This window comes from Gymnoscopelus microlampas, assembly GCF_963454915.1.
Source record: "Gymnoscopelus microlampas genome assembly, chromosome: 11".
In the NCBI taxonomy this organism is placed as follows: Eukaryota; Metazoa; Chordata; class Actinopteri; order Myctophiformes; family Myctophidae; genus Gymnoscopelus; species Gymnoscopelus microlampas.
The window spans coordinates 9880340-9907834 of NC_139948.1; the positions used below are offsets into that span (position 1 = coordinate 9880340).

General features: G+C 42.5%; 2 protein-coding genes across 2 annotated transcripts; both read right to left on the minus strand.

The window, feature by feature from the left end:
• Positions 1-3833: 3833 nt before the first annotated feature.
• Positions 3834-22544, minus strand: LOC311055363 (polycomb protein suz12-B-like). Its single transcript, XM_084071528.1, has 16 exons — positions 21653-22544; positions 20904-20950; positions 20743-20807; positions 15585-15653; positions 14909-14958; positions 14690-14775; positions 13599-13863; positions 12321-12423; positions 11962-12067; positions 11301-11490; positions 10161-10249; positions 9135-9278; positions 8137-8294; positions 7301-7499; positions 6718-6797; positions 3834-6246 (listed from the first exon to the last, which is right to left on the minus strand). Exons 1-16 carry the CDS (start codon positions 21867-21869, stop codon positions 5874-5876), a joined length of 2241 nt encoding a protein of 746 aa, XP_083927654.1. The 5' UTR covers positions 21870-22544; the 3' UTR covers positions 3834-5873.
• A 3606-nt stretch (positions 22545-26150) lies between these two features.
• LOC311054556 (EEIG family member 2-like) lies at positions 26151-26975 on the minus strand (the record flags this gene model as incomplete). The annotated part of the gene is made up of 1 exon (XM_084070565.1): positions 26151-26975. One exon carries the CDS (start codon positions 26973-26975, stop codon positions 26151-26153), a length of 825 nt encoding a protein of 274 aa, XP_083926691.1.
• Between the last annotated feature and the right edge of the window lie 520 nt (positions 26976-27495).

Sequence of the window (27495 nt, forward strand, 5' to 3'; positions counted from 1 at the left end):
CACTGCCTGTGACATCATTGCGAACTAACACTGCCTGTGACATCATTGAGAACTAACCCTGCCTGTGACAGCATTGACAACTAACACACAAGTATGATGATGGTTCATATTTACTCATCAGACCATTGACACATTGTATATCTATGCACCCTTTATAGATGCTGATGGATGTTTTGGCTGTTTCTACACAGTGAACTTTATTTTTTTGTAATGTATCCATTTCTAAATCAAGGGTATTCAAATGGAAATGGACACGCAAGGGTCCATTTGGTTTCGTTTGCATACTCTTGAGTTACATGAACACTGAGGACTATAGTGTGCAGTTGGCTGATTAGAGCTTTTTTTTTTTAAATGTATTGTCAGTGTCGTGAACAATGTTTGAGGTAGTGAGGTAGGACTGACCCTGCCAACAAACGGTACGTTCAGTTCACTGCCAACATCACATTCTAGTGGAGGCCTCGATTATATTCATTCAACTGTGATTGGCTTTTTAAAGGCTTGTGACGTGGAATATCTGTATGACCTCAGCTTGTCTTGTCAGTCTCCCTATATCTGAATAGAGAGACTTGTATTTGCAATAAAGTGCTATAATACGCAAGTTTTGTGATTGTTCTTTTGATGTCAGTGGTGGAAGAAGTACACACTTTTTTTTACTTTTAGTAAAAGCATCAATCACAATGTAGAATAATGTTTGGATCGGGGCGGTGCATCTGATCTGGCGCAGCGCTCAGGTCCTGGACCTGGTGAGACGAAGGAGGAGCCCGGCCAGGAGACAACCCACAGAGCCTAGTCCCTCCACGTGCCAGAGCCTCCCCGAGTCCCGGCAGAGTACTTCCGGAGAAGCGGACTGAGTGGCCCTGTCTTTCCCTATAGGACTGACCGTGGGTGCTACTGGGACGTAAGTCGGGGCTTGATCAACCCTGGCTGGGTCACTTGGGCGAGGGTGTATGTTGTATGTTGCGAGACCCGAAACACCCTATGACCCCAGGCTACAACACTGATGATGCGTCCCAGTTGCATCCATGTGATGTATTTCTTTATTAGTTATTCTATTTATAGTGGCTCATAGGAATTTATAGACTACGTGACAACCAGGAACAGTTTGGTGACCACAGGAGAGACTGTTGACAGCCGGAATGTAGACGGCATCCCGGGAGCAGTATGGGTTAGCGCCCCATGCTGTGTCTTCCGTGAGGAAGAAGCCCAACAAACCCGCGGTGAGGCCTTTAGGAGGGCCATTCCATTCCAGCGTACCGCAAGCGGAGCTAATACCATTAGACGGCCCAATCTAGTGGTATCGGCCCAAGGAACCATCACGCCAGAAGGAAATGTTTGGATCGGGGCGGTGCATCTGATCTGGCGCAGCGCTCAGGTCCTGGACCTGGTGAGACGAAGGAGGAGCCCGGCCAGGAGACAACCCACAGTGCCTAGTCCCTCCACGTGCCAGAGCCTCCCCGAGTCCCGGCAGAGTACTTCCGGAGAAGCGGACTGAGTGGCCCTGTCTTTCCCTATAGGACTGACCGTGGGTGCTACTGGGACGTAAGTCGGGGCTTGATCAACCCTGGCTGGGTCACTTGGGCGAGGGTGTATGTTGTATGTTGCGAGACCCGAAACACCCTATGACCCCAGGCTACAACACTGATGATGCGTCCCAGTTGCATCCATGTGATGTATTTCTTTATTATTAGAAATACTCTGTTACAAAGTCCTGTATTCAAAAGTATTTGCATAAAAATATACTTAAGTACTCATTACGCAGAATGTCTAATTTCACAGGTTTTCAAAATGTGGAAAAATCTTATGAAATGTATATGGCTGATGTGGTTAATGTATGTTTTGTAATAATCATAATAATCAAAGTAACTCAACTCAAACTAACTTAAAGTTTTCAAATAATATGTACTATACAATATACTTCCCACCACTGGAGGTCATGCAATGCTGTCAAGCACTGATTTAGATCAAGCCGTACAAGGTGGACAATAGTAAAAAAACTCTTTATTCTTTTAAATAGAAAACCATTCTCTGTGACTTCTTTCATTATTACAAAGTGGTCAACTTCAAGCTGGTTTGACATTTGCTGTTGTATCCAAGTCTTGTCTTCTCTCCCATCCTGTGCAAACTGCTGCTGGTCTAGTGTGAAAGATGGTGAAGACGCCCTGTATACTGGAGCAGTAAAAGTCCATCAAAAGACTATTATGGAAGGACAAGAAGAAAAAGCAAAGTACACTGCACTACATGCAGGACTAATCGGATTAACCGTGTGTTATAAAATCTAAGCTGTATTCACACTGGTCCTGCTTAGATGAAGTAGCAGTAATGCAAATACTTATTCTCTGATTTCTACTTAGTTGCACGTGGGCGCCGCACACCGAAAGCAGCCGATCTCTGAGCTCGACACCCACGTGCAACTAAGTATAATTCAGGCTTTTAAGATGAATTTATATTCCATGGCATGTTGCGTTGTTCGCTTGAAAATGAGTTATTTTCAGTAAGCACAAGTCATACTTTGGAGCATAAACTAGAGGCATTAAGAGGCTGGTCTCCTCAGCATATATATGTTGAGTTTCAGTGGACTGGCCTTTAATCACACGTTGAAGAATAGACATGAGGTTGTGGGAAATCTCAATGGAATGACTGCAAGTATCGTATTATTTCAACATACGATGCAATAACGGATTCTGATTCAACCGTTTCTCAAACTGCTGAAAAAATAAAAGTAGTGAACCACACCCCCAGTGGCTGTCCCATAAAGCCATACTGTCATCTATCTGCGTAAGTTTATTAAGGCAAAACCAGTTAACATGTGCATCTCAATTCATTATGAAGAATCAACATGAACTGTTTTTTTGTTTTGTTTCAAGACATTACACTTTCCAAAAGGTGTCCTCAAAGTATTGACAGTATGCGCTTTTCAACACACTAAGCAGAATCAAGGTGACTAGAAAAGAGGATTTAATACGTTTTTCATTAGACAAGAAACCAAAATCTGCAGCAAATTCATCCCCTTTGGTCTGCAACCTACCAAAAAACGATATATATTTTGACCATCCCCACCTCTTGACTATGAAACAAACCTCCATATTATACCAGTGAGTTCTCTAAACAATATTGATCCATTTCACAATGTCTTATACATATATTCATTGGTGGTGTGCTGGGAGGAAGGGAGCCATGGATGGAGACATGAACCACATGAACCCTAGCCACCCTAGCCTTCCTATTCTGAGGGCGAAAATTCGGGGAAAAAAGCCAATCTACAAGCTCACAAGACGACACATTGTGACCTAATAGATCATCCATTTGCGGTGTAGATTTGGTGTAGAGAGGGGGGGGGGGGGGGGGGGGAGCGGACCACATATGGACCCCAGTCAATTAAGTACAGATGCATTCCAAAACAAATAAGAATATCTTGGAAAAGTTATTATTTTTCCCCCCGTAATGTAATTCAAAGTACATTACATTACGGGGGAAAATGTTACTTTTCCACTGATATTCTAAATGTTTGGACTAGACCTGCTTTAGGTGCAAGTGTTTAAATGACATCACAAAAGAAGTTTGTTACTTGTTCAGCTGTGGTTCCCTTTGACTGGTCGTATAGGAACACTGGATGCAGTGAAACCGAGCTGCATGCTAATCATCCAGGAATTGTGGTAACAAAACAGCACAGCGTGTCTGTCTGAGTGCTGGCAGTGGAGCGCAATGCTGAGGTCTTCACAACAGTGATTCTCAACCTTTTGAATTCCACAGACCACCAGGTAGATACGCATTAGGCCAAGGACCACCATTTGATAAAAAAAAAAAAAAAGGAAACAATCTCTGGGAACCCAATCTACACTATAAAAATCCTGTTCATTTAACACTGTGAGTGTACAAATGGAACCAAATAGCATCCATTTGACTTACTTGGCAACCCAGGGCTAGCATTTCTGTAGCTCACATGCTAAACACAGTATGAGACAAATTGATGAGTGGACACATGTCAAGCAGACAGCAGGCTAGCAGCCTGCAAAGTTCAGTCTGTGAGTTCTTTACCACCTCACATCTGCTAGAGCAACTGGAAATGTCAAAAGGCATTGAGCTTCATCACCCCATGTTCCTTTCCAATTCATTGTGTGTGTGTATATATATATATATATATATATATATATGTATATGTCAATATTAAAAAAAAAAAAGACAAACAGAAATAAGGAATCAACTGTGTAACAGGTGGATATCATTCAGGCGGTACTAATCCATTTGATATGTGGGCACTGGTATTCAGGCGGTAATCTAGTTGATGTGTGGGCACTGGTATTCAGGCATTACTACATTTCATGTGTGGGCGCGGGTATTCAGGCGGTACTACTCTATTTGATGTGTGGGCGCTGGTATTCAGACGGTGCTACTGTATTTGATGAGTGTGCCGACTGTGTTGGGCCCCCGCCAGCGCACGTGTGCAATGCTGGCTTGTGTGTGCATGTCTTTAAGTGGCGCATGTGTTGCACTGTCTCCCATTTGTGTTGAATTAGTGTAACTGGTTGCATCTTTGTGTTGCAATCGGCTGAAGCTGTTGATGCCGTGCTCATACGGACGGACGAACACACACGGTCAAATGCAGAGCGGCTGGGACCGCTAAAAAGAATAATAAAAGGAACGGTTTTGGACATATGAGGTTTTCACCTGACAGCGACGATATGCAGAACGGTACCACCTGCTGCCTCCAGGGCTGCTTTCAGATTCTCTGCCTCCTCTTTGGAAACACTGGCCCCGATCTCCTGCCGAAGCGATCTCTACAAGTTTCTTAGCCTGCACTAGATTCAAGCCTTGGATGCAGTTTGACTTCCTCTGCTTTCCAGTTCTGTCAATTTCACAGTAAAAATCAGAATTTGGTTCCATTTATACACTCTCAGAGTTACAGTCCTGTAAGGGTCCGGTGGTGGTCCCCAGAACCGACGTTGAGAAACAAATGCTTTGCACAATGTAAACGAGGTACATCCGAGGTCAGACGCTCATCCAATCCCACCGTTGGTTTTGAGTGTTTTGCTGGGGAAGGAATCTAGCACCAGAATAACTGTCAAAAACTGCCAAACACACAGTTAACAGAAAACCTTTGGTGGACGAGATATTATGAGAAGAGTGTAGTACAAGGATGATGTGTGTTGGACAGGACAAGATTTTTCCCATAGTGCCTTTGGCCAGGGCACTTTGGAATGACAAACACAGTCGGAGCACCCAGTGTGGAATTGGCGGAAAGAAAACACTTATCTTCCCCTTATGAAATCATATACACCTATAACGCTAGCCTCTGTAGAAGACAGCGATGTCAAAACGGGAAAAAAACACAACCGGCACCTTAGTGCTCGAGTATACTTCCCGCAAAGTTCATGCACAGTCCTGTTGAACAGACGACCAATCTTGATTATCAAACACAATGTCGTTATGACCCTTTTAACTGACATTATGAAGTAAGTAACGTCACACATAATTGATCCAAGCTGTGTGTCCACAGCACAATGCAAAATATAATCTCCCTTCCCGGCCGTCCGGCCTAAAGGAGATGAAAATAAGAAAAACTAAAGAAATACTGCTCCCTGTGGTCACCGACATATTACATCTGGCATTATCATATAAATACGAAAAGTTGACTCTGGCAGGTGCACTCCATTTTCCCCACACTTACAGGGGAAACGCGTCTTCTTAGTTTGTCTGACCGCCGCAACGGCGATGCCCGTTTCCACGCCACCCATCAATAAAGCACAGCAGACATTCTGAAGACGAGCCAGCGAGACCACCTTTAGCCTATATTATACGTAGTCGTGCTCCGAAAATTGCTAGCGTGACAGTTTTTGGCACACAACGCTGGCACGCAACTACGTATAAATCAGGCCTCAGAGTGTCTTTTCCTCTTTCAACGCAGCCTCCTCTGTGCAGCCGTCTCTGCCCTCGTCGATAGACAGAGGGGTGTGTTCGCTCAGATCGGGCTCCGGCAAGGACTCGACGGCCGTTTCCCATCCGTCGTCGTCTTCCTCGTCCTCCTCTTCGCCTCGGTCCGTCTGCTTGGCCTGCGGCTGCAGCTGGCTCCGGAGCTGGCGTATGAGCGCCATGGCCCGGTCGATGGTGGCCGTGTTGACCAGGTTGAAGTCGTGCATGCTGACCATGTGCAGCAGGAAGTTGCGGCAGAGGTCGTGCTGCGCGATGTGGAGGCCACAGCGCTCGGCGAACAGCATGCATGCGTCGTTCATCTGGTTGTCCGCGATGGAGCTGGACAAAGGAGCGCATGGGAGAAACTATTCATAATTTTAGCAGACGCTTAGATTTAGCAGACGCTCTTTATCCATAACGACTTACAGTGCAGAGAGTAAATTACATTTTAATCTTTGAATAAGACTGCATGGTCGTCAAGGCTAGGTCAAGTGCTACGGGCTAAAGAAAGGTACTGGTAGCATCGTGGTGTGATGTTAGCTTGTATATCTGCCATTTGAGAAACTGTGGTTAAACATACATTTTAATTAAAATGTTAAATTGAGATATATTAACAAACACATATAAAACATATCAGACAGCCTACATTTCCCAAAAGGAAACGCATGTATTTAGTTCAGTCTGACCAGAAACAGGGATTAAGCCACCAGCCCTAAATAACCAAAGTGGGGACATCAAAAGCAGAGGCCCCATGCCCCGCCCCCCCCCCCCCCCCCCGGCAAATGGAACCATGCGGAGCAGCATACACACCCGTGCTTCATGACGTGGAGGTTCCACAGCTTCATGATCTCCTTCTCGCCCTCATTGACATCCATGAACTCATCGATTTGCTACAGCCACAAAACGGAGCAGGTCAGCGATTACAAACGGTTCAAACTACTACTACCGGCCTCTGTGTGTTCTCGTCAGATCTACAGCTGTGTACTCAAGTACAGTGGTTCTCAAAGTGGGGTCCGGGGACCCCCAGGGGTCCATGACGGTGTTCCAGGGGGTCCACAACGAAATTAGATAACATAGCGTAAAAAAATCAGTGTAAACCACTGTAACCTAATATACATCCGCTATTTGAAAATAGCAAATCTACAAGCTCACAACGCATCCCATCGGGACACGTTGTGAGCTATGATATGCTATTTTTCTCAGAACAAATTTGAAAAATTCTGGAACATTTTAACAACATAAGTCTTCTATGGGGGACTCCCTGGCACAAAATAGCTTCAGATGGGAGTCCGGGACCAAATACATATAGTATTCATTTGGGGGGGGGTCCTTGAAATGGTAAATGTTGGAGAACCACTGGTTCTAAGTCAGATCTACAGGCGCATTGACTCACTGTGACAGTTTTCTCCCTGAGCCAGTCGGGGTCTCCCTCGTCCTCGCTGTCCTCGTCCATCTCCTGGGGCCTGAGCGGCATACAGCAGTCACTGTGGAAGTACAGGCGGTTGTGGCCGGCGATAAGCGTCCTCTGCTGCTCCGCGTCCGGGTCCTCCCACTCCAGGAACTCTGACAGGCTGGGCTTGGTCCTCTTGGGCCTGGATGGATGGATGGATGGTGTAAAAGGCAAAATATGAAATTACTTTACGTATTAACCCATTAAGACCGGCCGGGGAAAACATCTGTGTGTCATTTAGATTTCTTTGGCTATTCAAAAATAGCAGATATACAAGCTCATAGTGCGGCAGGCGAGTGCTGTGCTACGCACAAGCTTGTAGATCTGCTATTTTTTTTTTTATCGTGAAAATGTGTGCAAATCTTTGAATATATATATTTTTAAAGCGAACATTTGTAACTCAAATCTTTGCTTCTGGGGATTCTACAAAATGTCTTCTAAATCCTAACAGTATTTTTTTTTTAAACGCATGTTGCTATATATCAGTGGTTTTCAAACTTTTTCATGTCAAGGACCCCCAAAGATTTCAGTTACAAATGTTCGATTTAAAAAAAATATATATATTCAAAGATTTGCACAAATGTTCACGTTTTAAATTTATTTTAAAGTTCAGTGGCCAATGTTTTTTTCGCTGATACACCGATGGCAGTTAATCACTAAATTATACCCGATTGCACAAAAAATAGCTGATCTAAAAGCTCACAAAGCATTAAGAGTGCTATTAACTATTTTCAGTTAAGTATACAATTGATACAGAATGATCAAAATGACTTGTTTACCTGCAGACTAGTACATGTGTGACCGAGGTCCTCTTGACGGGGCCGTTTCTGCTGAAGGCGAAGCCCGGCTGGTTGTGGATGTCTTGCGGGTTGCCCACGTAGGAGCCATCGTAACACTCGTTTATAGACACCTCGATCTTGGCTCCTTTCGGGTGCGGCTGCCCAGGGAAGAGATGGAAGGAGACAGGGATGAGATAATGTCACACATTCAGAGGATACACTCTTTCAAGGGAGGCAGTAAGCACAGTTAACAAACTTCTAATTTACAACCCATCATGAAGGTGGATCCACAAGCTAACAACACGTTGCATCACAAATTAGGCCAAACCACTTTGAAACCTTTATAGTGTTGACTGTGGACCTCCAGGGGTCTGTGTTTCGTTGCCCACATACTATGAATCAATAACTTGGTTACATAATACATTATAGCTTCTGGAGCTTGATAAGGAATGGGGTTAATCAAGCTACTAATAATGTATTTAAGGAGTTCAAATTTCCTCTGAATTCCTGTGATTTTTGGACCGAATGATGATGAAGTAAAGTGCTTCTCGGCTCAATCATTAATCATTCAGTGGAGACTTTAATTGAAAGTGAAAATTACTATTTTATGAATATTGTTTATTTTTTCCTATAACTATATTTCTTCTCCCTTCCCAGGGACAGATTTACCCTTGTATAGATTTTGGCCCATAAATCTATTTTATTTTATTTCCCTCCTTTGTTCCCATCTACATCAAATCTCTCTTTTCTGAAAACAGCAGATCTGATCTGCTGTTTTTGAACAGTTTGGAGTATAACATTTGTATAAAGTGGTTAAACCGATTTTGATGCCACAGTATATTAACTAATTTTGTTTTGCGGAACCCCTGGAACCTCCTCAAGGACCCCTGGGAGGCGGGGAGGGCCCGGGTCCCACTTTGAGAACCAATGCTTTAAATGGACAATGGCGGTTAGTTGCAGCCATGGATGTATTGATGAAGATGAAAGGTTGTTCTCACCACGTAGTTGAAGATGAAGCGGGAGTGGGACAGTTTGAGGTGTTTGAGCAGACTGTAGAGCTTCCTGCAGTTCAGCGTGCACCAGGGACAGTGCAGGTCGTCCCTGGCCTCCGTCTGCTGCCGTGTGTTGTTGTTGTACTGGAACTGCACACACACACACAACATATTTATGTTATTTTTTGTAGAGACCTTTTCAGACTTGGTTACACTGCCACACAAAAGATTATGTATTGGACTGTACAAACATAATAGCAAAGCAGTGCATGCATGTGAAAAAATGCTGGGAAAAATGCTGAATAGTTTTTTGTTAGTGACTTACATTTGCCTGCACTACCGCATTGCAATTAAATACAAATGTTGTATAATGCGATGCGTTTGTTGTGGTCAAAAAGGTACATTATGACAGGAGATGCAATTACTACAGCTACAATTTAGGCATTTAGCAGACACTCTTTATCCAGAGCAACTCACAGTAAGCAAGGTAAACGCATGCCTCAAATGCAGAGAGACAGTGCAGTGCCTCAGTAAACTACAGTACAGGTAAACCAATAACCTAGCATCAGTCTAAACAATATACTATCAAAAATATGAATCTGTACATTAAACTATAGGATACCAGGTAAACAATGAACCTAGGGTCTGACTAAATAACATGCTATCTAGATTACATTTCACGATACAGTCAGCCCTACGGTATTTTTATATTTTCAAATGATGGCCTTATATTAGGCTTAAGTGAGACTGAGGTTAAAGGAACAAACGTATAATAGCAGAGGCCCAAAAGTAAACATAGGCTGTACCAGCACACAGAAGGTCAGCAACATTCTGACGTGCTTCTAGGAAGAACCATGTTTGTACAGAGAACAAAATGCTGATGTCACTAAACTAATGAGCTCCCTCGCCTACAGTGGCAGGTCAAAACAATAATACCAGACAATGGGAGCATAAAAACACTGCTGACGTTTAGATGAAATCAAAGATAACTGGTGATTAATGGTGGAGGAGAGGTTCCATGAGCACATTCACCTGGTAGAAAATGCGTAGTTTCTGTCGAGGTGCAGCGGGGATGTGTTCTCTTCTGCTCTGTATGTCAGTGCCTATGGACTCTTTCATGGCTACACACACAAGCACACACAGTTGTAAATTATATTGTTGTGTCAAATTGCACTGTCCAAATAGGAATGTATTTTGTGGCTTTTTGCAAAAGAAAATCTACTTTATACAGTACAACGGTGTCGCTTGCAGACAAGAACACATCTACGAGCTTGTTAGTTGTGTGGATGCATTCTTGTCCACCAAGTGAGAGTTGTGCAATGGATTATAAATTAGGCTTAAATGTAGCTGGAAGCACTCCATTAAGTATGTTAAATGTATGTTAAATGCTACCAACCCAGCTGATTAAAAAGATTAGCTAAGCAGTTACAGTTAACATCAATGAAGAATCTAACCCGTTATGTCTACATCATTGGTAATTACCGTAAACATTGATTTAAATATGTATATTTAAATGATCTATAACAACTTTACATTGTACAGCGCATCTTTTAAAAAGCCCCGGTCACAATTCTGTATCAGCTGAGGAAAGGTTACTTATTTAATTCATTCATTATGCCAATTCCCCCCAGTGTATAGTTCCTGTCACTGTCTGCTGGAGTCACCAGCTGCTTCTTTTCACGTGAGGAGTTTCACCTCGACTAAACTCAACACAGGTGAAGAAACACGCAAAGGAAGGAACACACTATCCTTCCCAGTTCTACTCCTTGCTGAACAGGTTGCCTGGCCGAGCTGGATACACCATGGAGGACTCAAACCCAAGTCTCCATGGTGGTGGCCAGGAACTTTACCCCGCTTATAAATGCTGGGTTAAAGACTCAGCGGAAGGACATTAGCCTGAGGTGACACTGGCTGCACCTGTTGCTGACCTGGTTCACTGGTTGTTAAAGTGGGGTTTGGGGACCCCAAGGGGTTCTTGAAGGGTTTCCAGGGGTTCCCTGGCTAGATGAATAATAGCTATTAACCAACTCGACCATTATAGGTCTTTAACTCTGAGAGTGTAAAAGTCCATTTGGTTCCATTTGTACACTCAAGAGTTATGGAGTCTGTAGCCTAATAATGCATATCAAACTGGGGGTGTCCCTGAAATGAAAAGGGTTGAGGATGACTGACCTAGTGTGTGTGTGGCTCTGAGCGAGCTGGCTCTGGTTTCTTGGTTGGCAGCAGCAGAGCTGGTGTCAGAGTTGCGGGTGGCCAGGGGCTTGGCCACGGGTGCTGTGGAACGGTCAGAGCTGTCGCCTGTCCAGCGCAGGTTGAATTGGAGCGTGGGGCCCTGGGAGAAGTTCTCAAAAGGCGGCAGACGCTGCACACAAGAGGTGCAGTGTTTTTAGTAACTTCTCCATGCACACGAGAATGTGAAGACAATTTATAACCAGGGACACACAACACACACGCGACAGATGACACAGGACTTGACAATCATTGAAACATTCATTTCTGCAAGGACCCTGTGCAAAGAAGTATAAGGTTGTGATGGCGCCGGTGGTGATTTTTCTTTACATAGAAACCAATTGCTTTAACCAATTTAGACCCGAGGCCGATTTCAAAAATGCCTTCTAAATCCTAACCTAAGAAAATTCAGAATTTCAGAAAATCTTCTATTTTTTATTCAAACAAATTAACAAAATTCCAGTTGCTATATACATAGCAATATCTAAAATGACACTTTCCCGGTTTTAAAAGGTATAACAGCGTATAGGCTTTCCCGGTCTTAATGGGTTAAGAAACAGAAAAACGAAATTAAGCATTTGCCACGTTAAATAATGAAACACACCTTTCCATCGAGAATAGTCTCCCAGGTAGCTCTCTTTTTGCTGACAGGACACTCCTCCATCTCCTGCATGGAAACCTCATACTCCCCATCTAATAGCTGCAGACGTCTACACACACATACACACACACCCTTTAGTTCAAATAACAAAATATCAATCCTCTTTGTCAGTCCTAATAAGCCTCATTCATACTTCGCCGCACAACGGTGTCGCATACCAAAAAATAGCAGATAAGCTCTCAGCGTGTCACATCTGCATTGTAGATCTGCTTTTTTTCGACGCGCGACAACACGCAGCATGAACTAGGCAATAGTTTGCAAGGAAGTGGTAGACAATGTGAATCCAAGTGCGTTGTTGTTACCTGTTCTTATCAAAGACAGTCATCTGGGCCACAAACATGGTTTCTCCCTCCTCGCTGAGCACAGAGCTCCTCCTTTTCCTGTTTGCTGCTTCCTCTGTAACGTCTGAGACACAGAGATGAGATAAACACAAAGAGGAAAGACAAATCAAACACACAGTTGGCACGTTCTCACGTTGGCATTGACCCGGCTTAGGTTATCTGTGCTCATAGCGACTGGATCCATTATCTCTGGGCAATGTCAGATACTCCGATATGATACACATATTTTAATTCATATGCATTTCAATTGTAACTTTCAACAGTGTACAGAGTACAAACTCTTAAATGAAGGCCGATGCACACCTTTTCTTTGATTTGATATCATAGATCACTTTGTGAACAGTGTAAAGAGAAATAATTCACCAATATAACGAATCATGTCCTCTCTTTCACTTTTTAGAAGTTTGATTTCAGTAGACATTAACACATGGAGGCACATTTCTATGATTAAAGCTGCAATGCATAAGTTTTATGTCCTCTACCGACAGGTAACTGCATCTTGAATCTTAGCACCCTGGATTCGAACCCGTTCATCATGTACCGCTCATTAAGAGGGAATGCCCGCTTGGCCTGGGGAGATACTGGGCTTATGACATTTCAGGCAGATCTAATTGTCCACCAGTAGGTGTCCTACCAACACCAGGGTCTAAGTGTCTCAGTGGAAGAGTAAGGACCTCCAACCACTGCACATGTACTACTTATATTGTATTAATCCATTAAGACCGGGAAAGCTGTGGCTATTCAAAAATAGCAGCCGACAAGCTCATAGTGCAGCACCGAGTGCCGTGCTATGAGCTTGTAGATCTGCTAAACATGTTTTTTCAAGCGAACATTTGTAATTCAAATCTTTTTAAAAAAAATCTTAAGTTGCTATAATATCAGTGGTTCTCAAACCTTTTCATGTCAAGGGCCCCCAAGATGATATGTATTTGGCCGCGGACCCCCATCTCCAAATATATTGTTCCAGGGACCCCCCAAAGTTACAAGTGTTTGCTTTAACAAATATTTTCTAATTTTCACGATTTAAAAAAAAATAGCAGATCTACAAGCTTATAGTGCGGCACTCGGTGGCGCGCTATGAGCTTGTAGATCTGCTATTTTTGAATAGCCAAAGAAATCTTAAAATGACACAGATGCGTTCCTGGTCTTAATGGATTAACATAATCTACCATACAGGTTGGTTAAAACTTTGAAAACCCATAAAAATCCACTGTTCGGTCATATCGGGGTCAGCTCTACCTCCGTTGTGGTGCGTGTCTCCGTTGGCATGGCCGTTCAGCTGTGGGCGGGCGTGCCCTCCTTGGGCACTGGGTCTGGACACTCTGAAGAGCAGCGAGTAGGACTTGACCGTGTGAGAGTTGCTGGGCTCAAACTCGCTGCTGGACACCAGCAGGGTGGGGAAGGAGCCCGGCTTGGCCGGGCTGCCCGCACCGGCGCTGCTCACTGGGTTCAGTGGCACCTGCTTCTTCCCCGTGGGAACCTGCTTCACCGGGCAGCTCACATCCTGCGGTTAGGTGAGGGGAGGGGTTGAAAATTAAGGGTTTAACCTTATAGCCAATATACAAGCTCACAATGCATTGGTCCACTTGAACTAAAATTAACTTATTAGAAATAGGTGGCAAAAGGTTAAACGTCATGTTTGTAAATTCCTATTTTAAAAGGTATACTGTGGAAGTAGGACTTTGCAGCTTGCAAACGTTCAAAGTTGCCCCCTCCTCCCCCGCTCAACGACACCAATAGCTCACACCTACTGCCCAAAAGTTTGACGTAGAGAAACGTCCTGAACAAAGTAAAATAAGCAAACATAGGCAGAGGGAAGGGTCTCTGCAAATAGCATACTTTCGCCGAATGTTCGCCTATTTTTGCTGAATGCTCGCCTATCATGACATACACAGAATCGGGACCCCAGGTTTCATGTGGTTACATAATTATAACGTTCATGTACTTTTGACTTGGAAGTTGCTTTGATTTGGAGTGGCAGCATTATGCGTTTCTTTTGTTTTTTAGCTGTGATACATTTTAGTGTCCTTCCGACATAGAGAACAGAGAGATGCCCCACACCGTCTTCACTTACAGAAATCTTTGTGTAAACGTTTCCGTAAGTCAGACAGTGTGCGGGACTCTCCTGTTCTCTAAATTGGCTCCTTTTTCCTACCCACCTGTCCAACAGGTGTTCAAAAATACATTTTGTGTTCTAACAACAGTTTGTAACCAGTACTAATCACTTAACATTTTACCTGCTGACATTACCTGTGAGCCTTAATTATTCAGTTCGTACTTCTAGCTATTCGTTTTACAGACACATGCATGCACGGATTGCACGCACACACCTTTCTCTTCTTGTGGCAGACTTTGACGAGCAGCACTTCAAGAGATACAGAGTTCTGTTCGTTCTCACAGTCTTGGGATGGTTTGTCTGAAACAGTAACACACAAGCAAGAAAAGCCAAGGAGTCACACTTTCTCTATGATCGTCAGTGAAAATACAGCAAAACCGAGTCATCCCTGAGCAAAGCAAAGAAACACGGCTCTGAGCCCAGAAGAACTTACCAACTTTGTGGAAAAAGCCAGTGAAGGTGAGCTGCAGATGAGAGGCCAAACTGTGGAGACAATAACAACACTTTTGGAACATTATTTTTACCTCCTTATATAGTCGCTGTCCGGTGGAAACATTGTATTTCCAAACAGTTACTTTTCAGGAAATGGGGAAAAAAGAAGCTGTGATCCAATGTAGTTATTTAGTCACAAACTCTTGTTAATATTTTTCATTGGTTAAATATTTATGGAATTCACAAACAACCTGGAGTCCCTATGTTCGGCATGTCATTATAGGCAACATTTTACAAAACCTTTCAAAATGTTCCAAAAAAGCAAATATGGCAGATCAACAAGTTCACAACATGACATGCGAGCTTGTAGATCAGCTATTTTCACTACATTCATGTGACACTGTCGTACGACAAAGTATAAAATAGGGCATTCATTTATTTAAAAAAAATGTAAAATACAAATATGGAGATACAAGGTTGCTGCTCAACAGTAAAAAAAAAAAATACATGTAATATTTGTATGTTATGACAGCAGCCTCAGTTCAGATAAGCCAAGTCTTAGCCCAACAGAGCAAACAGTCAGCAGTGTGTAGAATGTAGACCATACTGTCATTTGCTAAGTGCCTTTTGAGATGTCCTGCATATGGAAGGTGTTTTTGTTCAGGTGGAATGCTTACCTTTGCGTTTCTTGCTCACCCCTCATCTTCTCCACTTTGAACAGCAGGTCATCTACCCTGGAGGTCTTCCTGAAGCCACAGAAACACAGCTGGGTTAGGGACTTAAGGACAGAACACATAAGCAGCCATTTCATCCCAACTGTATCTTGTTGCACTGCACCCGATTTCCCACTCTTGTCATTAACCACTTAAACCCTATACTTACCTGACCGGGGTCCCGCAGGCCAGGACTCTATACTAGGTCTGGTAGCAATTTTCTCTGTACATCAAATCTCTTTTCCATAGCAGAGCTTGTAGATATGCTTTTTTCACTGAATGTGTGCCCCAGAATAGAGACGCTAGGATTTATTTCACAGAGACCTTAGTAGCGATATGTATGAAATGTCACAATGGTAGTCACAAACTGTCTTAATCAGGGTGAACATCCTCAACCTGTTGACCTAAAATCCATCACCTGCAAACATGTTTTTTGGTGTTTCTACGGGTTCTTTGAAAAAATGTGGTGTTGTGAAACTGACAGTGGGGGACACACCCTACTTTCATCAATGGAAGTGCACAGTCATCTCCCTGCACTGATAATTCACAAGCAAGAAAATGTCCCTCGCGCCACTACATATTTACTATTACTCCTGTCATGTTCAACAGTCTTGTTGCATAAGGTCTCACTCAACTGGATGAGATGTAGAAAAGGGAAAAAAACCTTCTTTAAGTTCACCGCCTTATTTTTTCCCACTGTGATGCCTACAAAGGAAATTAACGTAGAACTCTTGTCCTGAAACTAAACCCTTTCCAAAGAGCACCTGTTTGCAGTTTTGCAGTTTAATCATGGATGGACCCACGCAGCGCTTCTTCATCTATTATCTAACAGAATAAGATGTTCAACTAGCCTGGCCCAGGCCAGTAATAGGGCCATGGATACTGGATATAGACATAATACATAGAGCAAATGTAACTATTTCTGTCCTATTTCAAAATAGGGAAAATAGTCTATTTACAAGTGTTGTGAGCTTCTAGATCCGCTATTTCTGCTCTTTTTGTAATGTTTAGAAATTATGACATGGCCAAACTAGGGACACCAGGGTTATAATTATTATTATGGAATAAAGTCTTATAGGGGCCCAAATATTGTTCATATGCACTGCTCCTAGGCCTTGTATTAATAACTTCAAGTACATTGTCACTCACACCACAACAAAGGAAACAAACTGAGATAACAAGAAATATGTCAAATATGCATATGGTGCACATAGAAAATAAAAATGAGGCAGAATATAACAAGAAGAAAACACATAGCAGATACAGTCACCATCTCTTGTGCGAAAGTGAGAAACATAAGTCTGTACTATTAACCTTATTTAATGATACATCTTGGTGTGTCCTTTCACATCGTAATAGCCTCGCGTGGCCAGACAATATCACACGACACACTGCCGAGGGCTAAAGTGCATGCAATTTTGCAAAGGCAGATTCGTCTGGAACCAGGCTAACATCGTAATGCAACAACATCAATGTATAATTCACTGTTATTGAGTGTTTAACTTCATTTAGTACCAGCTATGTTAATGTTCCTCAGGTATTCAAGTGCTCTGTGACTAATCGCAGCTCTTGATGTTTGTGCCATGTCTCTACAGACATCCAGCGTTCCATGCATCATGGTATTGCACTAAATTAAACTGCATCGAGATTCAAAATCGTCGGATTTCAAATAGCCTAGACTTAATAATTCCGTCACGAGGACTGATAAAAGTAGTGCTGAAAAGGTTAACATTTAACAGGACCATACAAAGCATCATATTTGAAAACAGCAAAAGGTTAATATATTTGTGTAGTATACTTGAATCTGTAGACTATCGTTAAACTGCACTGAGCAAGGTCTTTGTGCTGTAGAGAAAAAGAACTTGAACGGAGGCCCCCATGGATATGAGGATTGATTACTTCCTCTTCCGTGTTTGACACAGAAACAGAGCAGCTATGAATGGAAAACAGTGATATTACTTAAATATGATTCTTCGATATACTTGATAAGTCGGCCTGAAGTTCATTAGATATAAACACTACACTACTGACCAATAATGTTTGCTCTCCATTTCACCCGCCCTTTCTAAAGCAGTGGTTCTCAACCTTTTCAGGCCGCGACCAAAATAATCATATTTGAACTGGGGACCCCCCAAAATAATCATATTTGAACTGGGGACCCCCCAAAATAATCATATTTGAACTGGGGCCCCCCCACCCTGACAAGCGCTTGGAATTGTAGGAGTCGAGGCATTACATTTAGTTTGACTGAGTCGGTTCCACAGATAAATATTGTAAAAATAGCCGAGGTGTTGTGAGCTTGTAGATTTGCTATTTTCACAATTTTTGCCTCTTTCTTATATTATTTAACAATTTAGCCAATGTTTGACCAGTTTTTATAGTATACTTTTAATGCATTAAAGGTATTTTTCTTTTCTTTCTTTTGAGGTATTAAAAGTCCTTGAATTGTCACTTCACTGTCATCTGGGGACCCCCCCAAAAGCATGTGGGGACACCCCTGAGGGTCCAGACCCACAGGTTGAGAACAACTGTTCTAAAGCATTGTAGTCAAAGTCTGTCTTGCCTCTAAGCTCGCCAGCTCCCCCTGAAACCTCAGGCTGCCCTCCTCGAGCTCCTGCTAGATTTGTTGAACACACACCGTGGTACCTCCCTCGCAGCTCACTCTCCTGTGCTTCCCGCCACTGCATTATAGTGGATTTTCCAGTGCAAGATAGCTTACTGACTGGTCATTTACTATCTATCGATGTGAAAAATAACAACCAATGTAATTGACAGACACATACTGTAGCTTTAAAAAGGAAAAATTACTTATTTTCTAACTTCTATCAATTACACACCCAATGAAGCCTTGAATTCATGAGATTTTTTTGTTTTTGTCACATTCCTAAGCCAATAATGTGATGACCGGCGAAGAATCAAAGAGTCTCCTACTGACCGATGACCCGGTCATAAAAGTATTTAATGCGACAAAAACATCTCCACTAATTCAAGGCTTCACGGGGTGTGTAATTGATAGAAAATAAGTCATTTTTGGGGTGAACTACTCCTTTAAATTACCCACATCTTCATTTGACATGATAACAAAATTTAAATATTCAGCAGGGAAGTAGCTACGTTTATCTTGCTTTTTGGCTGCTGCAAGTAGCTACGTTTATCTTGCTTTTGGCTGCTGCTATCTGTTAGTTAGGTGTCATGTTTTTTGATAGACAATAGCCAGGCAAGGACCCTGGGGAAGGTGCCACAGTAGAGAGGGAAAGCTGGTTTATTAGTAACGCATTGGGTGGTTATTGTAACTATATTTGTTATTGGTGAAGGCAGGCATGCATCATGCAGCTTTGAGGCCAAGCATTTCTATGTGACTACCACTTTTGAATATACTGTATAGTTACTTCAGTTCAGGGATAACATCTGAATGTTTAACACAGGGATGTTGAGTCCATGCCTCATTTAAGAATGGACAGAGCCACATAACCAGTTAAACCCTGTATACTTAATTGACCATAGTCCCCGAGGTCTGTTCTTGCCTGGCTCCCTCCCTATCTTCCCTCTGTGCATAATCTCTTCTGCAAAAATAGCCAATCTACAAGCTCACAATGTGATGAAGGCGTCATGCTGTAATGTGTTGCGGATACAATGTGTTGTAGATCAGCAATTTTCTGAATGTCCGCCCTCTGAATGGGGATGCTAGGGCTCATGTGGTTAAAATAGAAATCCTGACAACATCTAAACATTTAAACATGCAAGTTTGCAATTTGCGTTGGCTTTCTGGGCCGGTACGATTCCAAATTCACTGGCCCTAACATGAAAGCACTTTTCTCATTTCTATAATGATCCGTTGCCTTTTTACCAGCATCAGGGGGTGTTTAACCACTTAAACCATATATACTAAGTCATGTTGACTTAGATGTCCTTACTCCTAGCGGTTTCTAAATGTTCACAGCTGAATACAAAAACTTGACATAACATTCCCAAAATTATCACTACGAATGAACCAACCTTTTAGCAAAGTAAAGATTCTGACTCAAGCAGTGTGCAAACATAAGTAACCTGCAACACACACACTAAACACGCTGAACCCCACAGCCCACACACACTTCATTAGAACATCAATTTTAATTATCCTTTCACAAACTGAAACACCACATGACACTACCAGACTAGGTTACAAACAACATTGCTGCACATGCTGAGCAATAAGAAACAGCACGTGTATCAGAGTGTTCACCGAAGTACTGCGCAGCCTCTGTATGCAAAGCAGTCTAACCGCCATGTCACCAATCTCACTTTTACTCAATGAACAAGCCTGGCCCTGTGTCAGTTAGCTGTTTTCCCTGAGATAACATTTAGCTTGTGTTCTTATGAGCTTTATGCTTGTTCTACTGCTGATATCCAATAGAGCTCATTCATTCAATTTGAGTACTAACCTGGTTGCAAAATGTCAAACAAACAGAATAAAACACTTAGGGATGGGACAGTTAAACGGTTAACCGTATAACCTGAATGTGTGTCACTAACCGTTTAGGATAACGTTTAATAACCGAAATGAACCGAAATGAAGTCATATAAAAATAAATTAAATATGAAATCACTTAAATATAATCTATAATTGTTCCTCATACACCATTTTACAATACCCAATAAAGAAGAAAACAACCTTACAGAATAAGATATAGACCTAATGTATGTTACAACAATACATCTTTTAGGCTCTATTTGAACTGCCCACACATAGGACTGCAACTTTATTTATTCATATGATGCCATGGCATGGATGGTTAACCGCCCACGGTCCAAAGGTTAAACATTTACCAAATAATGCCCATCCCTACAAACACACACGTGGAAAGTTAATTCTTGGACATTGTTTTTGACATGTTTAAGCAATAAAAGCCATAACGCCTGAATATCAACCTGGATTATGATTACAATCTTGAGACATTAAAGCAGGTCAAGACAGATAGAATAAATATGTAATGTTCCCCTTGATCCAACAGACAGCTTAGCCCAGGTATAAAAAGGAATGGCATTGCTAAATTAGACATTGAACTGTATCTGAATAGCACCATCCTCCAAACCATCACAAACAAGCAGTATAAAACCATTAGCTTCAATGGGCTCTTACCTATTGGCATTCGTTCTTGAGTTTCTGTGGGACATGTAGGTGAGTGTCCTGTGCAAAAATATAGGCTGAAAGGCAATAGACACAAGAACATGTTACAACTCTATTACAACTCAATGGCAGGTGCAAGAGTTACCATGAGTTGAAGGAAAAATATTACTCACTGCTATCAAGTTCCTGGTGCGAAGGAATCTGTATATTTGAGTTGGTTCTGTAAACAAGATAATGGAGTTACATCAAGTGACACTTGACTTTATATTAAAGGTGCATCAGTACCATTTCAAATCCTTGTTGCAGCGATGTGCTTTTTGACATCCAATTAATTGATCAAATCAACTTGTTTTGGGATGAAAGGAAGCATGTTTGAGGTTGAACAATGACTAAATATTGATTGCAAAACTGTTCCCGCTATACAAATCGGTCAGCCAATGCTCCAGACATCCTAAATGCAACAAGGTTCACCTGCCATTCTGGTTAACAATGAACTAGTCTGAAGAACACAGGCAGCATTGGACTACTTTCTTTCAGACAGTGAAGTAGCCAAGAACTGAAAATGTACTACTGTTTATTAACAAGCTGAAACATGGCTACATTTATTTATGGTATTAACCCATTCAAACCAGGGAAGCATATGTGTAATCAACCACTTTACCCATATTTTATACTTTGGATATTCAAAAATATCAGATATACAAGCTCATAGCGCTGCACCGAGTGCAGCACTATGAACTTGTAGATCTGCTATTGTTTGAAAAATCTTGAACGTTTGTGCAAATATTTGAATATATTCATCCTCAAATCTTTGCTTCTGGGGGGTCCATACTCCTTATTACAAATTATTTTGAGATGGGGGTCCGCGGCCAAATCTATATCATTTTGGGGGCCCTTAATGAAAAAGTTCAATAATACTTACTCTCGAAGGCCTGCAGGAACAGCTCGTGGTCGGCTTGGATCACTTCCATGCTGGGCTGCTGCTGCTGCTGCTTTCTGCCGGCTGCCATCGCAGCGGAGGAGTGGTACTGGACCACCGCTCCTCTCCCTCCTCCAGAACCTCCAGAACCGGCCATACCACAGCCCACCACCGGCCCCCCCGAACCGCCGTGGTTCCCATTGTGCTTATGAGGAGCCATCCCCCCCCCCGCAAAAAAAAAACAAATTAAACAAACACAAGGAACAAAAATGGGGGGAAATGTCCAACTTGTCTGACAGACAACTGAGATTTTAATCTGCTTGTCCTTAATTGTTAATTACATGTCCCGGACAAGCGGACAACCGTTAATGTCGATCCAAGAAAGTCCTCTTGTCCCACCGTGACCACCAGGACCACGAGTGGGGTAAAAGAAAAAAAAAGAGGTCCTTTCTTTCTTTGTCAACACAACAAAACAGGGGGGGTTTGGTGGTCGGACCCTCAGGAGAGCAGCCGCCGCAGAGTGGTCTTCATTTCTGACGGCGTTTATGAATGATAATGAATAAGTGAGGTTTGTGTGTGCCGAGTAGTTTTGACAGTAAACACACACACACACCCTGGGGGAATGAATGGCTCCAAAACGCAGCAGCTGCTGCTAACACCGCGGCTAGCTCAGCTAACACTTCCTTAGCTTATAGAGGCTAGCTGCAACAACTCGTCCCCGGCTTTATCGGTGACAATGTCCCGTCTGCGCTTCCCAAAAAAACCGACAGCGTGGAATATGTCGGCTGAAGGCTTCACGCGAGGAAACGTGACATGGTGTTGTCGGGTGTTTGTTGGCCGTGAATTTCGCGCAAACACACACTGACCGAACGTCACGCTTGTCCGTCGGACTCGGCAACTCCTCCGCTCCAACTAGTTGTAGCAACCGCTTCCTCTAGCTGGGAGAAATTTTGTGTTAGAAGAACCCGCCTTCGAACGTTGTCAGCCAATTGAAGCGCTTGTTTGGAAATGTGAAGCCTCTCATTGGCGCAGATGCTCGCCGGTCTTGTCTGTGACTTGTTAACTCATAATAACGTGCCTGCTGGGATCGATACCATTTTAGGGTTTCTGATCCGGTCGGAGCGGAAATAACTTTACGTCATCAGGTGGCCGGAACCCATAACCAGAACCTCCGGCGCCGTGCACCTCCAAAATGATTCCCCTAGTTTAAAATTGTTTACATTGGTATAATCGTTTCGTTTATTTTTGGTATAATAATGGTTTGGTATTTACATATGTTATTTTAACGCGTAGCGCAACTAGCGAGACTAAACTAATTGATTTGCATTATGTGGGGAACAAAAACATTGTGACGCCAACCGGAACACACCACCGGAACACGATTCCCCCCCCCCCCTTTTTTTCTAAACCGGATCACTATGGATCACACCCTACAGATCACACGCTCACACGGCCAGTTTGAATGAATACCAGGCTTCTTTTTTATTTAATTTTTTAAACATATCTTTATTTATAATCTCATAAAATACAATACAATACAATACGAACAAACATAAACAACATACACAAACAAAGAAGTTATCAATACATCTATATAACATCATCAGAGCCAGGGGGATTTACAGAAAACATTAAAGAGTGAACACAAAAAGACAGTTCTTGCAGCTTTTTGAGTCATACATTGTTTTAATGTACTGCCTGGCTTCAATCTCATACATTGAATGAGGGTTTGGAATGACTAAATTTGGATTTATGTATATGACATTTTGCTAGAATAATTATCAAATTAATTATGAATTCCTCATTTTTCTTCTTATTACTATTGAAGCCAAACAGTACATTTTGCCAGTAAAGACTAAAGTCAGAGTCAACATTATCAACAATATGCAGAGATACATCCTTCCAAAACTTGTTAGTGTCCATGGGTACAATTCCAAAATAAGTGCAGCATTGTCCCTGGGTACATTTCACACAACAGTTCACACAGATGTCTTTCTTGAACTTAAGATAATGACTTGTAGGATAATACCTATGGAGGATTTTAAACGAAACCTCCCTCACTTTATTGGTAAGAAGATATTTATATGGAAGATTCCAAATAACTTTCCAGTTCAAGCTATCAACAAATCTGGACCAATAGTGTGTACTAATAATATTTTTATGGAATAAAGCCAGTAGCCTATATTACGGTTTGCATTTTTATATATAGGCTATATAGCCTATATCTTTTCTCTCTTCTAACTTGTACTGTACAGTATCTGTCTAGCAGTGCTGCTGCTAGGATGCTTGACAGTAACAATTAAGGTCTATATAAAATGTCAATAGCCCAAAAGTTTACAGAGATTAAAAAGGCATTGGTGGGGCTACCAGTTAGTGCACAGCCCATATGCTCCAGTGTTTTTCTCTCTCTGCCCTTGGTTTTCTGTCTTTCAGTTTCTACGCTGACCTAAAATGCAGCTCAAGTGCTCAACAGACCTCAAACAGAAAGAAAGATAGAAAGAGATAATTAAAAGATTAAAAACAAAAACATCAACAAAGTAGCAGAAAACTAAAATAATAAATGATGTAAATGAATATTTTATATATCATAACTTAAACTTTAACTGACGCTTAAAGATGTTGACTGTGCTTGCCTCCCTGGTTTCTGGTAAGGTATTCCACAGATTAGGGCCTGGGCATAATTAATGAACGCAGCATCACCCATTTTCTTCTGGGTTTTGATTGTAAGTTAACCTTTCATGAACCAGCAGCAGAAGACCTCTTGAGGGCGTTAATGAGTCATTGAGGTAGGCATGGTCACATTTAGTGACAGTGTAAAGTAGCCAAGATTCGGGTGATGACATGCTCTGCTCGTTCTGTTATTGTCAGCAAGCATCCTAGCAGCAGATGTGTTATTATAATTTGGTGTCTCTCTATTGACTTCTTGGGGAAGTATATAATGCATTGCCAATAGTCAAGTCGACCTGAAATAAAATGTTCTGCATCCTGCTGAGATAAAAAGAAAAAGAATGAGCGCACCATAAGAATGTTTCTGAGGTGAAAGAAGGCTGTCTTGGTCACATTGCTAATGTGCAAGTTAAAATTCAGAAAAGTAAAAAAAAAATCCAAACAAAAACATTTATGGTATGTGTACAATAGTAAAACAGGGCCCAGTCTGTGTTGTATTAAATATACTATATATTTTGTTAACCTATCTTTTATTAAATGCATGGATGTTTTAAAAGTCGTTATAGGTGGACAGTAGTACTGTGATTCATTGATATTCATCAATGATGGCATGGCAAGGAGAGGAATAGAAGACACATGCGCGTTATGACCAGTGCCTTTTCAATGACTTTTCAATGACTGACTTTCAATGAACAGCAAGCCTTTACAGACTATTTCTGATCCAACTGAAAAACTGTTGACAATGTCCCTAAATATACCTGTTATGACCCACTGGGTCTAGGGGAGTAGGAACGCTACTAATACGGTATTAACTCATTTAGCAAAACTGTTGACTGGAAATGTGGCCTTGAATTTATCTCTTTGAATACTACTGAACTCTGGTGTTCCAAGTGATCTGTGAGTCACATGGAGTGGTGTTGAGTAGATAAACGCATGAAACACAGGATAGAGTAAGGGTAGAGATAATAATAAGAAATGAGAACAAATATATAACTAACCATAAAATAAAAATCACACCCTGTGTGAAGGAAGCGGTGCCTTTGATGAGCCCCGTGATGTTGTCATCAATATTTGTTTATAGCCCAGCCAATAAGAATGTCCGGGTGTGTCCGGACAGACACACGGACACCCGGACACACGGACACCCGGACACACGGACACACAGACAAAGTCAGATATAGAGCGGTTGGCACCGCTAAAAATATAAAAAATAATAAGAACACAAAAATTGTAAATAGCCTTAGACACTGACCCTAACCATTTGTTAGGCAAGTGATTTTCCTGGAATGAGGCAGTGACAACTGCCAATGGTATCACCTCTCCTGGTCATCCTGCACCCCTTTTGTCCCCTTCTATCACACCAGCCAGGATACTGTGCCACCCTTTACTGATCCTAGCGCGTATACACCACCACCTGCTCATAGGGGGTCAGCCCGGCTGGCCCGGCTAAGGAAAACAGGGCTGAGAGAAGATAAGGCAGCTCACTCAGCCACCTTTGTTCTACCAGCCCTATTTTCCCCTAGGGTTTGGGTTGCCATATAGCTGAGGGAAGATAGGGACGAGGGAGGAGGCCCTGGATCCTAGCCTGGCATGGCCAGACTAATATCACTGCATAGAGATTAGTCTGGAATCTCTGTGTGGAACCTGCATTTCCAAGGGGCGAATTAAAAAAATGCCTCTGGTGATAATCCCGCCCCATATTTGCATACTGGGCCCTGATTGGTCCCCCAGTACTTCGGAGGGAGTGAAATCCAATCACAACTGAGCGGTGCCAGACCAAATCTGCCGAGGGCACTCTTCTTTTTTGCAATGGCAGATTCGTCTGGTTTTCAGGCTACCTGGATCCAACCCTGGTGTTTTGGTTTCCCAGTGCTGTGCTTCCATCAGATCCAACCAACAGCCTGAGCCCTTCATCTTCTGAACTCAGCAGACTATGAGCAAAATTCTCACTCTGCAGTATCTTTTCTATGATGTCGTCAGGATTCACCCTGGTGTCGTTAACTCTCTGTGACTGATTCTCTACAGAGCCCCGCCTTATGGCATTTCTCGTGGTCGTGGAGCAGGTGACAGGCCTCCTTATAGTAGTCTCAATGACTCGTGAATCGTGCATGACTCCTCCCTTTCTGTCCTTATTAAGACCTCCAGTCTCAGCCTGTGGGATTCGCGACATCATAGCTGTAGATGGAGGCGTTTTAAAACAGGGGTCTCCAGACATAAGTTGCATGGTGATAACAACCTTGAGGATGGAATTGTCCTGTCTTCTGGTGTTATAATACTTCATGTCATATCCCTCCAGCAGACACTGACGTGTGGTACTGTCTGACCCAGCGAACTCTGAGAGGTTTAAGTCGGCATAGCCCAGCTTTGTAAACTCCTTTCCCCCCTTCTCTTCCTTGCGCACGGACACTCTGCACATGCAAGGTTCTAGAACTCCTGTCCTTTCCTTGGCACTTATTTTGCTTTCATAGGAGAATCTCTTATTCCACAGCACACGGTTATCTTTGACTGGTTCCCGAGAGGACACTTCGGTAAAGCGACCGTCAGAGAGTCTGACTTTACAAAATATAACTCCATTGACGAGGGGAATCAAAGAGAGATCGACCAAGTCGAAGTCTACTTTGAATTTGAATTTCTTTTTCTTTTCTAGAATGAAAGACATTGTGTCAGGATATCTTTTCTCTCCTGACTGTTGCTACCTCAACAATCCTGTGCTGAGGTATCAGCACAGAGGGTATGGTGCCATAGGTGTGCGTGTTGCCGACTAGGGGAAGTTACTACCAGCAGGTGGATTTGTTGGTGGCTAAATGACGTAGTGATGTCATTGCGTGATGATGTCATTGCAAAATGACATAAACGTTACTTACATCGACTGGCAAATCTTTAGTTTTTCACATACTAGACGCTACCAGACGGGGACCGGCCTGATCGTGAAAGGTGCAAGTTGGGAAGATGTGCTCCACCCGGTTATTCAATACCCGTTGTACCCATTGAGTATCCGTTGTCTGTCTGTCTGTGTCCCTTTTATGCCCATATTCTGTGTGAGGCATGACCAAATATGGAGTACAGGCCAGTCTATGATGTCAGTACTATGACTTCATGTTGGTGACATCATGGTACTCCAAATGTGGGGATTTGTGCATTTATCAATATTTTTGGAGATCTGCCGATCCAACTTCCCA

Coding starts and splice junctions, on each gene's coding strand:
- LOC311055363 (XM_084071528.1), bottom strand. CDS start 21,869: ATGGCTCCTCATAAGCACAATGGGAACCACGGCGGTTCGGGGGGGCCG. Junction 10,250..11,300: donor CAGAGCCACACACACACTAG/GTCAGTCATCCT, acceptor TTGTGTGTGTAG/CCATGAAAGAGTCCATAGGC. Junction 9,279..10,160: donor AACTACGCATTTTCTACCAG/GTGAATGTGCTC, acceptor GTGTGTGTGCAG/TTCCAGTACAACAACAACAC.